At 37.9% G+C, this 17,797-nt stretch overlaps 2 protein-coding genes across 4 annotated transcripts; one reads left to right on the top strand and one right to left on the bottom strand.

The window, feature by feature from the left end:
* Positions 1-870: 870 nt before the first annotated feature.
* Positions 871-9,470, top strand: ccm2 (CCM2 scaffold protein). Of its 2 annotated transcripts, none has more exons than XM_055020145.1 (10): positions 871-1,251; positions 4,856-5,032; positions 5,186-5,269; positions 5,731-5,914; positions 6,775-6,911; positions 7,271-7,406; positions 7,530-7,587; positions 7,666-7,792; positions 7,921-8,059; positions 8,278-9,470. In XM_055020145.1, exons 1-10 carry the CDS (start codon positions 1,222-1,224, stop codon positions 8,580-8,582), a joined length of 1,377 nt encoding a protein of 458 aa, XP_054876120.1. In that variant the 5' UTR covers positions 871-1,221; the 3' UTR covers positions 8,583-9,470. The 2 variants fall into 2 exon arrangements, with proteins under 2 accessions (XP_054876120.1, XP_054876121.1); XM_055020146.1 differs by lacking the exon at positions 871-1,251 and adding an exon at positions 3,571-4,407.
* Positions 9,471-12,390: 2,920 nt separating this feature from the next.
* Positions 12,391-16,746, bottom strand: fam167ab (family with sequence similarity 167 member Ab). 2 transcript variants are annotated; one of them, XM_055020058.1, is made up of 3 exons: positions 16,629-16,746; positions 13,427-13,778; positions 12,391-12,763 (listed from the first exon to the last, which is right to left on the bottom strand). In XM_055020058.1, exons 2-3 carry the CDS (start codon positions 13,772-13,774, stop codon positions 12,500-12,502), a joined length of 612 nt encoding a protein of 203 aa, XP_054876033.1. In that variant the 5' UTR covers positions 13,775-13,778; positions 16,629-16,746; the 3' UTR covers positions 12,391-12,499. The 2 variants fall into 2 exon arrangements, with proteins under 2 accessions (XP_054876033.1, XP_054876032.1); XM_055020057.1 differs by having other exon boundaries at positions 13,427-13,781.
* Between the last annotated feature and the right edge of the window lie 1,051 nt (positions 16,747-17,797).

The raw sequence follows: 17,797 nt of genomic DNA on the forward strand, positions 1-17,797 counted from the left end.
AGAAGGGAATTTTTTATATTATTCTAGTGATTTAATGAATGACTATAAAAAAGAAAATTATAACAATCACAAATGAACAAATAAAAAAACTGAGAAATACTGAGAAAACATAAATAAATAAGAATATTTCATCTATTATTGTTCATGGCAAATGACAGAAAATTAAATATAGGTGTGTAAAATGTATTATTTTAAATCCATCAATTTAAAAGAATACATTTTAAATGGATGTGTTAATTATGTAAACCAATATATACTATCAAACTACAATTTAAATTTAATTTAACAAAACTAGTTTCGCTAGACTCAACAACAATAGCAAACATATTGTACTTACTTTTTTTTTTTTTTTTAAATTGATTTCCCAATATAATTTGAAGATCTCTGCTTTATTTTTCATGAGGCAGGTCTAAACCCAAATACTGGGAACCACTGATATAGAACACATGCCTATCTCCTTCCGGAAATGATTATCATCTTGTAATATAATCTTTATAGCCTACTATATTAGACAAAGAGTAGAGTAGATGTAATTAGCACTGACTTAACTTACACCTTTATATTACTTTGTCTTTATGTTTAATGATTTGATTGTTTATTTTCTTTGTTTTGATGTCTAAAGCAATTAATAAAATTAAGTAATAGAGCATAACTGCTTTCTGGTATTGCCAGGTATGTGGTATTCTGTGGTGAATTTGCAAATATTCAAATCTTTTATGCCATTTCAAAAATAAATGTTTTGTCATTTTTATTTTTTATTTATTTATTGCCGTTTTCGTCCTCCGTGAAAGTCCAGTAATCTCAGTAATGCACAACTCCAACAGGCTGTTTTGGTTTGATCAGAGCAAAGCATGCTGGACTGCAGTTCAACGCCCAAAATGGCGGCACGATTGAAAAGTTTTTGCTGTTTCCATCGAGTTTGTCTTTTTAACAGACCTTTTCCTTAGTTGCTCTAGACACGCGCCGTGTCTGTTTTTCTTTTAAAGTCTCTGATAATCAGGGTTTTGTTTTTTGTCGACCTGTTAAGCCATAAGAACAGAGCTGGGATGGCGAGTTGCTATCAGCTCCTAACTGGGTATCTCTTTAGATACACAGTGCTAAAATAAATTAGCCTAGCAGGCTAACCGCCCTTAGATAGGTGCTGTTTTAAAGCTCCTGGGGTCCTACCCAGTCTCACGTAGATCTCCGGGCTGAAGAGAGAATGAAGAAGACAACTTAGAGATGGAGGAAGATGTGAAAAAAGTCAAAAAGGTGGGTTGCGGTGCACTTTTTTGAACATTAACTACACGCTAACTTGTTAGCTTGCCGGGAGTAAGGCTAACTGTTAGCTAATTAGAAAAGTTTAGTGCTAGCTGACAAGCAATCATAATCAAACACACCACTTTACAGCACTAACATGCAGGTAGTATGTTTAATAAGCTATTCAAAAGAGGGAATACTAGTGAATATTGCATAATGTGTTTGATTAGTGGAGTTTAGTGCTGTGGGTTAGATTTAATGCAGATCAAGTCAGATCTGCATTAAACTTTTGAACGATTGTTCTTCTGTGGGTTTCCATGTTACAAACGTCGGCGTTCTTCACTTTTCTTGTTTCACGTTTTAGTTGTTGCTCATCTGCAATTATCGGTTTAAAGTTTTTAAAATATCATTTAGGAATTATTGCATAACTAAGAATACTGCATTTAATTATCAGAGATTAGTTTGTCCCTTAATGTAATAGGTGCATACCGTAATTCCAACAGCCTCTAAGACACAGACAAAACACGTTTGGTTGACAGGTAGGAGAAACTGTTCTCGATAGTTGTTCTGGTTCAAGAGAGTGAGCAGATTTACTATCTCCCCCTCACAAAAGGTCCCTGCAATACTATGCAATGACCCCCAGCTGATGTGGGATTTACTTTCCATACTAGACGTGTAATAATTTGTAAAGGTACATTCTGTCGTTTTCTTAAATGTCAAGATGGGACAAACGGTGGAAAAAAACAACAACAAACAAACAAGTTAGTTTATAATTGTTTGTTCTTGGTAGAAAGCGGTGATCACATTGTTTTATTCTTAATGGTATCAGTTTAATGCCTCTTTGTAATGTTTATTTTGGTAGATGGGCAACTGCAGTGACTATTTTTACCACATGGTGCTGATAGGGAGTCACTTTAATGACGCGATAAATTGCTCCTTTGAATTTTACCAAGAGTTATCTTAACTCATAATATTTGGTCTAGTGCAAATATATTCTGGACCATTGAGGTTCAAAATCTTATTTGGAGGAATATCATGGCTGATATATGATTTTCACCAAACATTGACAGAAATTTCATTTCTGTAGAAGCTTTTTTGATTCCTTTCAACATTAGTAATCCACTAATGCTACCAACTGAATTTTAGAAGTGAAAGAACTCAATTTATAAATATAGAAATGTTACTATGAATCAGCTATATCAGCAGTATATTCACTTTAGATACAGCTTTCAGTGAATAATGCCAAGACATGATGAATTTACATGTCAATGTCGTTAACCTTGAAAAGTATTGCTTTACATATTCCATGAAAGTGCCTTCCTCTCTTGATCTCTAGATTAAGAACATTTGAAATATAATGGCAAGTAAGTTGCTTGCCAAGGCTGCTGTATCAAATGACAAAGGCAGAAGTCGTAAAATGTTAATGTGTTGAGCTGTGGCATACTATTAAATAATGCAGCAGCACTACCATGGTGTTGTAGTATAACTTTGTAAGCAGCCAAACATCATCAGTGTCATCTGTCTGCTAAAACAATTATTTTTGGGCTGTACTCAAACATATTTGCTTTCTTAAACAGAACTGCAAATGGGATTTGTTCATCAACATATGGTTAGTTGAGAAAGTGCCAATAGTCTTAAAGAAATTCAATGATTAGTTTATGGCAAGTTTTGAAGTCTCATTACTTTTTAATATTAAATATTTCAAATGATCCTTTCAATGTGAACTGAAACAGATGCTACCTTAAAACTAGATTAGGTAGCTCTACTTCAAGTTTGTCAAAAGCACCAGAGACTCTGCTCTGAAATATTTATAGGGGTGTAACAGGAACTTTTCGAGATATTAAAGCATCACCTTATTTCTTGTGATGATGCCCAACTCAAAAAGTGAAAAGCCAACAGGCAGAGTAAGAGACTCATGGATTTAAAATATCCATTTATTAATCAGTCTTTATGTGTGTAGCACTCTCACACACAATAAAGTGACCAAAGTTCTTCATCTGTAAAATAGGCAAAGAAAGTGAAATAAAAGAAACAAGAACACAATGCCAGAATAAAATAATCAATAAAAGCAGGAATAGATTTAGGAAGCCTAATTCTCCAGCCCCCAAGAATAAAAAAACCAAGAAAAATAAATGAGTTTTTAGAAGAGATTTTAAATCATCCAAGCTTCTGGTGGACATTACAGATAATGTCCTTATTTTTTTAAATCTTTGATACTTTGTCTTTTAGTTTTTATATTTGCTACAACATCAATTGCCCAATTTGGGATACGAAGAAATCTGAATCTGGGAGAATATTGTAGGACTCTGATAATTAGGTTTGAGACACAGCAATCAATCATACAATTTTGTCATGGAGGAGGTTTCTTGTCTTGGTAACTCCTTGTGTTATTTTCACCAACCTGGCAAGAAACATAACAGTTCATGTGACAAAACAAATAGGAAAATTGAGCAGCTCTTTTTTGATCTATGTGAAGAGTAAAAAGTCAACATGCTAGTGATGCTTATATGTAACTTGTCTGACAAAGTCAGAGTTGAATCTAAAAATAATAATAAGGAAAAAAGCAGCAAGCATGACATGAATGTGAAAATTTTGTTTCTACATTTCCCTTCTGTAAATTTACAACGTAACCAATATTTGAGACGTGACTGGTGTGGTTAGCACAGTGAAATGTATGCCGTTCTTTCTTGCTGTGGTTTTGCAGACTTATGCACAGACTCATTTACAAAGTCCTTAGAGAAAGAGAGTCGGGCAGAAGCTGTGACATCAGAATATCAGTAGTTTTAAGAGTGAAAGCACAAGTGAGGGTTTTTTCTGGCCATTGTCTGCAAAGCAAACCAACAAAAATACGTGAGAAGTCTGCTGCAGAAATGAATGTCACAACATTTAAAGCGCGTGTCATCACAGGAAGTTGTGGCCAGTCCCTTTCCTGTTCTTGTGCCTGAGTAGAAGTCAAAGACACGTTCCTTCCTTTTTTGGGGGTCACACCCCTCATGCGCACCGCCCAGGCCTGGTCCTCTGTTCTTTTCGTCAGTTGGCAGCTGTCACTTTGCAAGCTCGGCCAACTGGAGATAGATTAGTAATTGTAGCTGCACCCGTTGCCAGGCTGTGAAGTTACTATTGAACAGGTGTGTGTGACTGCTTGCTTGCGGGATCATGGAGAGTGAGGTAACGCTTTTTAAAGTCTTCAGGGTCCGAACAGATTTTTACGAGGTGGCTTAAAATATCAAGATCTTCAAGCAGATTTTATTTTCGCTTATACATAATGCAGCATTTATACATGCAAATTTTGTTTTATATTTGAGCTTAACTCTCAGTATCATTATTATTCCTTTTGCTTTTGTTAAAACAGTGAGGTGAAACATAAACGCTGTCAGAAGCACTTTACTATTTCATCTCCTTGTATATTTATTTGTGTATCTAAGCAATATCTTAATCAGACTACTAAAACTATGTGGGGGTGTTTATATAGAGAGCTATGCTATTTAAGTCTGCTGCATGACTTAAACAGAATAGTTTGGCCTATTTTGCTACATACATGATGTGACTTGGGCATGTTAGTGAAAGCACATCAGGCTATCTATTTTTGTCATCACCTCTGTTTTGTTATCTATAGCCGGGGATTGTGTCTCCGTTCAAGCGGGTCTTTCTGAAAGGAGAGAAGGGAAGAGACAAGAAGGCTCAGGAGAAATCCACAGAGCGCAGGGCCCTCCATACCTTCTCCCTGTCTCAGCCTGACCACCGCATTGACCCTGACATTCTGCTTAATGACTACATTGAGAAGGAAGTAAAAGTGAGTTTAACTGTCGAAGTATGTTTCTTGATCATACACATATTAAAGGGATCTAACAAGTTGTTTTTTGTTGAGTGAGGCATTAGTCATAGAGATGAATCAAACAAAACAAAAACTCTTAATGTAAAATAGTCACCTGTTCTTTTCTGTCAGTATTTAGGGCAGCTGACATCAGTTCCAGGATACTTGAACCCATCGAGTCGAACAGAGGTTCTGCAGCTCATTGACAATGCAAGAGTAAGTATATGCACAGTGTTAGCCTGGACCATCAGTATGATTTTCCTACATCTTTATTTGGGTGGTTACTAGTACAAAGCTGACAGTAGCAGGAAGTAGTTTAATCCCAGTGTACAAACTTGATGTACAAAGGTCCAACTCTTTGTAACTACTTTGGCCGTCTGCTTTAGGTTGTTTTCCATTTGGAAGATCTGTTTGCATAATGTTGTTAACAATTCCCCTCTCACCCACCGTGGGTGGTTCTTATCCTCTGACCTCGGGTCCTCTACCTGAGGCCTGGGAGCTTGTCACTGTAAATATGAGAGTTAAGATTGTTGCACTTCTATTTGTCCATTTCCACCATATCAACTGCTTTTTCAGCCCCTGAAGTGTGGGGTCACGGTTGGCTTATGGTCCAGTCTAGATCAGAGTCTGGACATTGAGAATTGCTGGTGTAATGTTTTCCTCCTCCTATTTTTCAGAAATCCCATCAGTTGGCGGGCCAGCTGACATCAGATCAGGACGCAGTTGTGAGCTTGTCGGCGTACAACATCAAGCTTGTTTGGCGAGATGGAGAAGACATCATCCTTAGAGTGCCAATCCACGACATCGCTGCTGTTTCATACATCAGGGACGACTCTCTGCACCTTGTGGTGATAAAAACAGGTAAAAGGAGAAGCAGTAGCTTCATACTGCTGCATTGAAGCTGCAGCAGTATGAGATGATCTATAATACTGTCCATGGAAATACCAATAGAATTTTTCTGTATTGCAATGTCAAAGTATGCACACAAGTCCCAGCTGCACTTCTATCCAGTAGATGGCAGTAATGCATAGTTAAACTTTTTTTTGTGAATTTCACTTATTTATATTTTCAAAAGTTATAATATTTAAAACAGCTCCAGCCATAGAAAATGCTGCACACACTAAATGTTTATTTATTTATTTAAAAAAAATACTAGTGAGTTTTAAAAAGTGAATAAATCTCAAAATCATTTTTGATATCTTTTATTTTCACCATGCATTCCAAGTGACAAACCATTTGTGGCCTCTTGACCCTGATCTGTTGGCATTATGTAATTCTTCTACCCTCACTAGTAAATTATTTGGCATATTGAAATATAATTTCAAAAACTTAAAATGGACTGGTATGTGATTTTTGACTGCTTATATCTATAATCTCCTTGTATGCATACAAATGCTATGTGATTGATGTCCTGTCACTGACAGAGGACTGTGTGGTCAAATAAGGAGGAGAGAAAAATCAGTTTTTGGTGCAATAAGGACTTCCCAAATCTTTTTTTATTGGTCGTATTGTGCAAATCACATTTTCTTTAGGAACTTCATCACTTTGGTCAAAACCTGCTCCACAATAAGAAATTATTGTTTATAGGCCTCTGTAATACAAATTTAATTTCCTGTCAACAGAACAAAACTGAAAAATCCACATGATCAGGAATATTGCCACTGATGTTAGGGTAGCAGTTAATCAGATGAACTGAGAGTTTTGTGTTTTTGTTATTTCAGCTCAAGAGTCAGGAGGCTCTCCCTGTCCCAGCTCATGTCCTGACCTAAACAAATCCCAGACTCTCAGCTCCCTGTCAGAGAGCGGCGCTGTGCTGGTGGAGGTCTGCTGTCTTCTTGTCCTTGCAGTTGATAATAAGGTATGTTTCCTGAAATGCAAACAGAGATGCTGCTGACAACTTTAAAGCCACCTGTGCTGTCAACAAAAACTAATGACAGTCACATAAAGTCTCCCTCAAATCTTAAGAGAAACACAAGATTTGAGAAAACTGCAATGTCAACAGTTTTTGAAATATGGGGGAAAATACAAACCTGTAAACCAAAATTGCATTCATAAGTCTATTTTTTACATCCTCACCAGCTTAAAAATGTCAAATGGGGGGAAACACAGTGGGTCAAAGATTTCTGCTTCTTGCTTTGTATTTATTTGTCAGGGCTATTTTTTTTTATTTGATTAGAGTTAGAAGTGAACATTTCTAATATTTCTTTGTTCTTGCAGGCAGCAGCGGAGGAACTGTGTCTTTTGCTCAGCCAGGTCTTTCAAATTGTTTACACAGAATCAACTATAGACTTTCTAGACAGAGCCATATTTGATGGAGCTACAACGCCTACAAGACACCCTTCTTTGTACAGTGGTGAGGAAACACAGTCTCTCCAAATAATGTTACATAAGCTGTTTACTGATGATCAATTACACGAAGCTTTGTGCGCTTATTAAGCCGCTAACCTTAAATTGTAAATATTTTGTCATTTTAAAGACGACTCTTCAAGCAAAGTAGATGTCAAGGAGGCTTTTGAGAGAGATACCAGCCCGTTGTATGTACATTTGCGCACAGCCGTTTTTAATTTAAACACTGGTTCACTTGCATCTTACACTGGTGTGTTTTTATTCAGTCCTTTCCAGGCCACAGAAGGAAGCTCTCCTTCTACATCCACCCCAGTTTCCCCTCAGACAAAGGCCCCAAGTGAAGGAGAGCTCAGCACCACTGCTGCAGAGCTTCTGCAGGACTACATGACTACAGTATGGCATTTCATCATTTTTTTTTTTTTGCCTCAAAGAGAGCACAAATAGCTAGGGAATTCTCCAAAACACTTTTCAACGTGTTAATGATTTCTGGCTTGCTTTTTTCTTTTTTTTTTCCTGCACAGTTGCGAACAAAGCTATCATCGCAGGAGATCCAGCAGTTTGCAGCTCTGCTCCATGAATACAGGAATGGCTCCTCTATTCATGAGTTCTGCATCAACCTGCGGCAGCTCTACGGGGACAGCAGGAAATTCCTCCTACTTGGTACAAACACCTTATCTCACGTCAAAGTTTCATCAGACTACAATTTGACGATGATTTAATAGGCCAACGTATACTCAAGAACATGGAAGAGGCTAATTTTGTTTTGACATGAACATAAAGTCCCAAGAAAACATACAAATGTGTGTATGTTTTATGAACATTTTGTATTTTCTTCATGTCCAAGAGATGTTTGACATTATTTCTGTCCTCCCGTTAAGGCCTGCGTCCCTTCATACCCGAGAAGGACAGCCAGCACTTTGAAAACTTTCTAGAGACCATCGGAGTGAAGGACGGCCGCGGCATAATCACGGACAGCTTCGGCCGCTGCAAACGCACGGCCAGCTCTGCCTCCGACTCCACCACCAACGGCAATGGAGCGGCGGGAGGAAGCGGCGACAGCACGGCGTCGGAGGAGGGCCGGGACACCTCCGAGGGAGACGAATGGGACCGTATGATTACTGACATCAGCAACGATATCGAAGCTCTCGGCTGCAGCATGGACCAGGAGGCGGTGACCCCCTGACCTGTCGACATGAAGCCATGGCCACGCCTCAGACGAGCGGTTGACTTTCTTAAAGCGGATCAGATGAAGGTGGTCCACAGCACTGACCTAAGATTTGGTTATATGTTTATTCCTCTAATTATCAAGAGGACGTTCTATTGGCCCTGTACATTTAAGGAAAATCATTCTGTCTAGTCGACTTACGCACTTATGCAGACCTTGTAGTGGACTTTTAGTTATTGTTTTACATTTCAGCTGGATTCGCCTCAGAGTTATTTTTAAACTTTTATCTTTGGTTTTGTACTCATTTATTGGCAGTATCTGCCACTTTTCTCTGTGATAAAGCTTAGCTCTCCAGTCAGCACAGCAGCGACTGGAGACTCCACCGGTAGACTGTGCACACGTTAGAAGGTTAAGACTGAGATTTGTATCTTAATTTAACCATAAATTAATCGGCTTCATCCACCTTCAGTTTTCTTCATTTGTTTCGATGTAAGGATTTTGCTATGTATAGTATCATAAGTTCTGCTTTTACCTCACACTTTGCTAATCAGCGCTAACTCAGTTTATATGTTTATGCCTTATTCAAACTGACCTAGAAGATACTGTAAAAAAAACAATCGCATTCATTTAAAGCCACAAAGTGTGGACTGTATTTTATTTGACAAGGCCAGCTTATGGGTGGTTGATGTACATTTTTTCCAACATTCAGGTCATTTTTGTGTTGCATTAAATTTGTCATTGTGCCTAAATACTGCAGTACTGCTGCCAGCAGGTTCTTAGTGACTCTTAAAGCAGTTTTGCAGCAAGTTGTGGTTATTACATAACAAATCAATTACATTGATTTATATTCATAATGGTATTGCATAATTGCAAGCATCATGATGTTGCATAAAAAAAAAACCAAAACACTTGTGACAGTGTCTCACCTAATTACTGTGTCCCGGTGTGTTGGTGTGCGGTTTGAAGTGGAAATAACAGCATTTGACTCGACTTTCCTACATCATTTTACAATCTAATTATGATCCTTGGATCATTTGCTTGGATGCACCTAAGCTGCCGTGGAACTTGATTCAGCTCCATCAAAATGGTCCTGCTGAATGCCTTCACGGTCAGGGATTAGTTTAGAGTCTCAGGGATGGAGATATTGGCAGGACAAGCTCGGTTTAGTCGCATTCCATTCTCTGATGCCTCTCAACATGTTTCTACTTCCTGTTCCTCATCCAATTCCATAATATTTCACCCACTTGACAAATTTTAACTTAATCCCAACTCTTTTTACCTTGGTCATGTCATGTGGATTGGAGTAGAGCGGGGCTTCTTTTTCTGGATTATTTTATTTGAACCCAGTGATATTGTCCCTCTTTTGCTTTGCTTCAGCAGGAGACTAAATGATCATGACACACAGTCAGTGCAACCAAAATGTTTTCTCACATTATGGGGAGAAACACTAATTGGTCTCCAGTAACTTCTTGTCTTTAATCCAATTTTAGAACGAACAGAGCACCTCTTTGAAGCAAGTAATTACGACATAGCAGAGCTTGTCAGATGAAGCCATTAAAAGAGAAGATTGTGTTGTTTTAGAGTTTGCCGCTCCAGTACTGACCGGAGCCCCTGCTATTATGCCTGCATGAACCTGTCTGGGTGTCCTTCCTGTGGAGCCATTAAATGGGTTCAGTTTGCTCCAAAAAGAGGTAAAAATGTCTAATTTTGGATAAGCTTGCAGTCAGATTTGGAATCATTAGCTTAAAGTTCAGAAAACAGTCACATCTTTGTTTAAACTAACAAGTTGTAGTTATAATGTCTTAATTACTGGTTAAGAAAATGTCAATTTTCACTTTTACAGCTGCTTAATCCACCTCCAGCAGATAGAAAGCACCTGATGTATATTTAAGTTACTTTTTAAATTACTAGTTACCAGCAGCTCTTGTAAAAAAAAACAGATAAACCAACTGACTAATAACTACAAGTTAAAATGTTATTTTTCTGTTCATAAATAACATGTACAGTCAGGTTGGGGGGAAAAAAAGGATAAAAAGGTTTTCTAAAATTACCATTCCTATGTTGGTGAAGCTATTTTTCCAATCTTGGACATGATTCCAGGACCGGATTCAAATTTTCCTCTGACATAAAGTTTGTAAGTTCACACCACTTAACAGTAACATTTCTTTTTGCTTGTCAAAGACTTTGAGTAAATCACTAATAAATGAACAAAATATATTTCCAGTAGGGAAAGTTCACATAATTCAAGTCAGCAACTAAAAAAGGAGCCAATGTGGTCAGTAAAATATAAATGATCAAGTTTCTTTTTCCTGTTCGTGGCACCGAGCTGTTGCATCGTCGCAGTTCATATGAGAGATGTGCCAAAAACACTCCCACACTAAAGTCTCGCTGCGAGTCTGAGAAGGAAGTCTGGGTATCTGGCCCATGTCACCCTGCAGTCCACCTCGGTGACGTTTCTGTCTGCCGTGTTCACGCTATTGCAGCGTGGCCCTGGTGGGAAGTGGCTCTGTCTGTGGTGTCACATCTGTTGTTTTACTGGGAGCGGGCGGCGGCTGGGGGATTCATTTCTCTTTCAGGAACATGAAAATCAGAGCGAGGGAAAACTTAATAGAGGACATATTTTATAGAAGCTGCTTAAATCATTAGAGACTTATTTAACCAACTTGTCAAGAAAATATCCAGTCTTTCTTTATTTGGGTATTGTGTCATATTTTATGGCTGTCATGCAGATAGTGCTGAGTTTCAAGGCTGCCATTTTTATCATGCAAATGAATCTGTTTAGGCATGAAATGAATAACATCATAAGGGACAGCTGGTGGGCAGAGATGCAGTGTGAAGAAAACATTCTTCACTTCAAGTAAGTGATGAATTTGTCTTAAACATTTACTGCGCAGACTAGTACATATTAACAAAACAATTGATTGTCTCTCTTTGAAACAACTGCATTATTAGCAGCAGTAATAATTTAAAAAAGAGGTGTCGGTCAGTATGCGGCTCTCTGAAACTTAACAAAATGAATTAAGGTTTTTGAAAACAGATCTGACTTTCTGGGCAGGCTAAAAAATTAACTCTGGGCTTATATTTTTGAAAATCCTGTGGTAAAAATAAGCCCTGTTTTTCTTGAATGAGCCTCACTGTGAAATTGATGATACTAAATATTTCTGATCACTTCCCATCAGCTTTGTACAACGTCTCTATCTCCTGACCTACGAAGTTAGTAGGTCAAAATCCTGATTAGCAACTCAAAAATCAGTAGACAGCTTAAAGCCAGAAATCAAAGATGAAAACAACTTGTACTTTTGTACTTATGTATTTCAGTTTGCAGTTTTTTGAATGGATCCTTAAACACTAACGACACTTGATAAAAAGCTTCCTTATCCTGTATTTTGTTGACAGGACTCACTTCTAAATATATAGCAGCACTAACTCAACAGTAAAGCCTCCAAGAGCTATGCCTACCCAAAACAATTGAAATTATTCCAGCTGATTACATGATTAAATCAATAATTTTACAAGAAACAGACAACAAATTACAATAAGACTAATAAGGAGAATTTCAATTTTTATATTGTTGAGCCCTCTGAATTATATAAAAAAAAAATACCTTTTTGAAAACAGAATCCTGGGTGTCTGTATAAACACCATCATGTCAGGTTCCACTTATATACGCCTAGGCTCTGTATTGGGCCCCCTTCTGTTTTTGCTCTACATTCTCCTTCTCGAACAGATTATTAATAAATCCTATAATATTTCCCATGACTTTAATGCAAATGATGCTCCTCCACCCACTGCATTTTTGCACGTGTAAAAGGTCACGGGTCATCAATACTTTCGCATGGAACTTTAATGGCAAATACACTTCCTGTTGACTAACATGACTTAGTCCTCAGCTAGTTTTGAAGGATTTCTTACAATCACTTTCCACAAAGTTTGACCTAGCAGAGCGAGAACCTTCGAGAGTTAATGTTCATCTTGGTGACCCCGATTAGTCTCAGGGGGGCCGAGAGCCCGAGCCCCGGTGTGACGGGACACTCGCACAGCAGGTCGGACAGCTCGTCCTTTTCCTCAAGGCCGAAGGTGGCGTCGTTGAGCATGCGACGGTGCAGGTGGCACGTCTGCTCGATCTTCAGCATGTTGATGTCACTCCGGAGACGAATGAGCTGTCTGGCCAGCTGCTGGTCTTGCAAGCGCATATCTGTCTAAACAAGAGAAGACAAGAGGAAATTACCCAATCGGGACACTGGACATTTCTGTTGTTTTCATTGTCACAACAGTGCATTAATGCTGTTTTAGAGTGCACAAGTCTTACTCTAAGGCACTTTTAGGGCACTTACTGAAATGTAACAAGTTGTTCATTGCTTATATGGACTTTATTGACCTCAGATCTCAGTGTGTGGTCTTTATTGTGAAGTAGCATCTGAAAGAACAGCTCACAGTGGGGCATCCACAAACAAACTTCTCATATTTTGCTCATTCCCTCCTTCTGCACAAAGATCACAATCAGCTGGGGTCCTGGTGCAATATGTTTGCAGCCCCATACTGTGCAAGTCCGCCTCCATAAGTGCCTCTTTGTTTGCTCGATCCGAGCTCATGAGCCGTGGCTGAATATGCAGAGTAATTGAGCAGAGTAAAGATGATTACACTTGCAGAAAAATCTGTGTAATTCTATTGTCGGACTCACAATCGATCACACTGTCTGACATGAATGGCATTCTTCTGGCCACTAATTGGACAGCATGAGCTTTGCTAACCTCTAATTGGCTAAGTAGCAAAAAAAAAAAAAAATCAGTGCTTCTGTGAAATGAGGAACCAAAACAAATATGTCAAAAATGTCCAGTGATCAAAAGATTAAACCAACTCACCAGTTCTTTTCTGAGCCAAGCGAGAGCCTCGTTGATGTTTTCAAAGCCCTTCAGCACACCTGAGGGCTGCTTTTGCTGACTTTTATTCGAGTTTGCTGCAGCCTCTTTGTACGTGACTGCTTGCCCATCCCGCTCCTCCTGAATCTGGAATTTTCCAGTCTGTGAGTCTTTGAAGCTTTCTGCCTCCAGTTGAGCTTTCCACTCCAGATAAGACGGCCTCCTGGTCTCCAATCTTAATTTCTCAGTCAAAGCCTTTAGCGTCAATAGATGGTCATCTTCATGAAGATCTACGCTGCTGCTACATTCTGCCTCCTCCACGATCCGTGGAGACGAAGTGGCGTCCATCATCAGTCTGCTGAATGCAAAAACCCCCCACAAAAAACGTAACTTTTAAAACTGAAACCCTACTATCTTACTTGGTGCTAAAGTTTAATTACAAATGCATTGTTTATTCTGAAAACTAATGGTAACTGTCTGCCACAAGCAGGAGACAAAACTCGGGAGCTAATCACCAGAAAGCCTAACAGCAAGTTAATAACAGCAATAAACTAAGGCTAAGTCCACTGGGGGTATCAGACCACCAGCTTTTTAATCATCTCCAAAGCAACCATACAGAGTCTTCTAATGAACCAGCAATTTTCCACCTCCTGTCCACAATGTTTATTGCATCAACCAGTCTTATCAAGTTACTGGGAACTAGGGCACTATGGCTGATGGCCTTAGAGTCACTTGTGTCTAAAACGTAGGGAACATTATCATCCATGATCCTGAAAGGATTTTAATGCAACGGTGAAACAGTTGAAGCTCAATTATGCTGTGGTCAGAGAAGTAATGAAATCCTACAGGCACATACTGCAAGACAGGAAAAAAAACAAGTCCACAAACTCAAACTAAAGGGTTTGTTATCTAATGTAGGATAACAGAATAACGGCATCATCTCTAATTTCTCCATAGTTTGCTGCTGATCTAGACAAGATGCCTAAAGATCCAATTTAAATATACTCCATTCCTTTATTGTTGTAGACATTTCTGATTTCTCAAAGTCATTTTTCTGAAAATGATAAGGTTCTGTTAATAATTTTTACAAAGTCCAAAGAAATAACTGAAAGCTTGTTGAAAAATAGTGTATGTACAGTATAGGCTGCCTGGTATTTCCAACAAGCATTAAAGCATAAAGTTTTTAGCAATGTAACTCGCTAATTAGGGCTCTGAGTTTGTTAAATTGGTCATATTTAAAACCATTCATTATCTAGGTTTTCAGGGGTTAAATTAACATTAAAAGGCTACATACGTATGCATACTGTGTATGCTGAAATTTAAGCACAATTTTTAAGTTTTATGGCTGCTGACTGAATTGTTTTTGCGATTCAAAGTGCAAAAGTAATCTTCTCTGAACTGCAAATGCACATTTTTGTGAATAGCAGATGAAAAAACAACCTACAGCAAAGGGTTGAGAGGATTCATCAAACACATCAGTCCTTCGATAATCATCAGAGTGGAAAAGGGTATCTTAGGATCAATTCTTTTTTATAGAGCAATCTGCATCCTACAGTCAACACAAGAGAATAGCCTTGCTACAGTCATTTATTTCCAAAGCAAAAATTAAGTGAAGCAAACAATGTGCACCCTCCATTTCGTTGTGGTGCAAACATAAGGGCACAAAAGCAGATCTCCCACTTTTTTTGTTTTCTTGCAAAGTTCCAACAACAAAACTTCAGTCTAGTCACTCTCCTTGTAGGCTATCTAATGATCGACTTGGCTTTCCTGCATGGTATGTTAGACCTCTGACTGTGCAGAGCAGCTGACTTATGAATACCTACAAATGGATTCGCTTCTTAGTCTCGACAAGAATCAATGTGGCCCCTGAGACAACGCTGTTAGAGAAGAGCCCTAAAACAGGAAGCATGCATGTTTGAAACATTTGTAAACGCTGAGTGCAAGCTAATGAGTTGATTAAAATTTTGAACAGGAAGTGCTGAGCAAGGAGAATTTGCAAATAGTCCATAACATGCTCATGCTAACTAACAAAAGGTTTTAAAATACTATGGAAAAAAATCTCTGTAAGAAATTTGTAAGCCACTTTTTTGCAGATTTATTGCAAAATACAATATATGGGTTGGAAAACCCATTGTTATGCCAAATGTCATAATCAACCACAATTCAAAACTCTGGTTTTAAATTTATTTCACCATATTATTAAGCGCACTTTGTGGAAAAACCTGGCAGCTTGTAAAGTTTGGCTCCCGTATCTGGAACATTGCAGTCATGTCTACACAACAAACACTGCCAGAAACCAATCGGGCTTTAGTGTTATGTTTTCCATAACCTGCCTGTTATTATGTTCTCGAGAGGTTTCAAATTTCAGAGCGTATACTCCATGAAAACATGAAAATATTTTCAAAAAACACAAGTCAAGCCAGCTCTTTATGAAGCTCAGTGCTAAGGGCATTGGCAAGCTCAACTGCATATGGTTGTCACGGTATACCATTGTCAGCTTACCACAAGAATGGTATAGCTACCAAATTATACCATTGCTATGACAAAAGCTTCATGAAACTGTCACTTTAATTTATAGATATTGCATGTGTTTTCAGTTTGTGTGAATATATATTCACACAAACTGTGTGTATATATATATATATATATATATATATATATATATATATAATATATATATATATATATATATATATATATATATATAAAAGACACAAATATGCTAATGTTTTATGTTCAGAAATAGTTATTTTTGTTACTTTGAGAAACGGTTTTAGTATAATTCCAGAGGAATGCCAATTAATCAAAAAACAAACAAAAAAACTTGTATTTTGCTTTAACTCTACCAGTATTACACGATGTATGTAAATCAAATCCCATCATATATAATGAAAATATAATCTGACAAATAAGGTACAAGAATGCAAAACATTCAAATTAACAATCATAATTTGCAGTTCATTTTAAAGTTTGGTAATAAACTAATAAAATAGAAAAAAAAAATGATTTCGATTAATTTTTGAACGTCTACTTGACATCTAGTGCGTCAGCAGACATTGCAACATCACCATTCTAAAATCCCAAAAAATATTTCCACAAAAGCAATTTTACATGCGAGCAGCAACTTGACTTTTTTTTTTTTTTTTCGCTTTTCTGCCACACGGTGAGAGATGCAAACGCAAATACGAAAAGTGCAGAAAATTACCTCGTCTGAACGTCCCGAGCAGCCGCACTATCAGCTCGTCATCGCACAAGTGGTTCACGAGCTGCAGAGGTGAAGCCCACCAAAGAACCGCTGCTCTGACTGGAGCAGCTGAATCCGATCGGGGGGAGCGACCGGAAGAGAGGCGGGAATAGTTGCGTCAGACCTGCCGTGGTTGCTCGGAGACGCTCCAGACGCCGCAGCGGGGCTTCCCGCTTTGCGGATGGCATTCCAAGAGCGCCACAGTCAGCCGATGAGCAGGCAAAATTGTAAAGTCATATACCAAAAGCGTATGGATGAACTTTGAAAAAAAAAAAAAAAAAAACAAATAAACAAACAAAACAATGTCAAAATCAAAAGTCATTTTTATTGTTCAGAAATTATTTAAAAAATATGACACAATCTACAAGAATAAACAATTTCACAAAAATGTACCAAATAGCCTATAAATACCTGACGTGACAAATTAAGTAAAATGAAATTAACATTCAAGACAGGTTGAGAGTGCTTATATTTGTGTGCATTGTCGCTGTATAAATGTTGGATTTCTATTTATTTAAATATGAACATCAGTTAGCATCGACAGACCCTGAAAATGCGACAAGATTTAGCCAACGGGCTAATTTTCATCTGTAGTCCCTGACAGGTTTATGCTATAGCGAGATCAAGATCACTTTAAGTACACAAAACGAATAAAGTAGAATAAAAATCCCCCCAAATGAGAATGTTAGTGCTGATTGTCTGTGCCTTTGGAAGCAGTGCAGGATAAAGAAAGCCGTAACACAAGTCATGATGGTTCTGTTACAGCCGGGCATACAACACCAATACTCTAAAAACATATATAGATGCTCATGAGCACTCTAAACATAACGACTGTCTAACTATTTCAAATATATATTTTTATATTTTAACCTCTCAAAAGACTACACAGTCATCTATACAACAGATGTATAATAATAATTATAATAATGATAAAATTAAATAATTTAGTTTAGGAGTCCTCATTCAGATGCGCGAGTGGGACAGAGTGAAGGCCGGCCCACCTCAACCGAACAACTGACCTAAATATCAGGTTGCCAAAATGAAAAAAGTGTACTAAAAATTCATAATGTCAGTTCATGCACAGATTAAAATGAAATCCCGCATGGAACCCTAAAGTTTATCTGTTATAT

This window comes from Poeciliopsis prolifica, unplaced genomic scaffold (assembly GCF_027474105.1).
Source record: "Poeciliopsis prolifica strain line A6 unplaced genomic scaffold, Auburn_PproV2 SCAFFOLD065, whole genome shotgun sequence".
NCBI classification, from domain to species: Eukaryota; Metazoa; Chordata; class Actinopteri; order Cyprinodontiformes; family Poeciliidae; genus Poeciliopsis; species Poeciliopsis prolifica.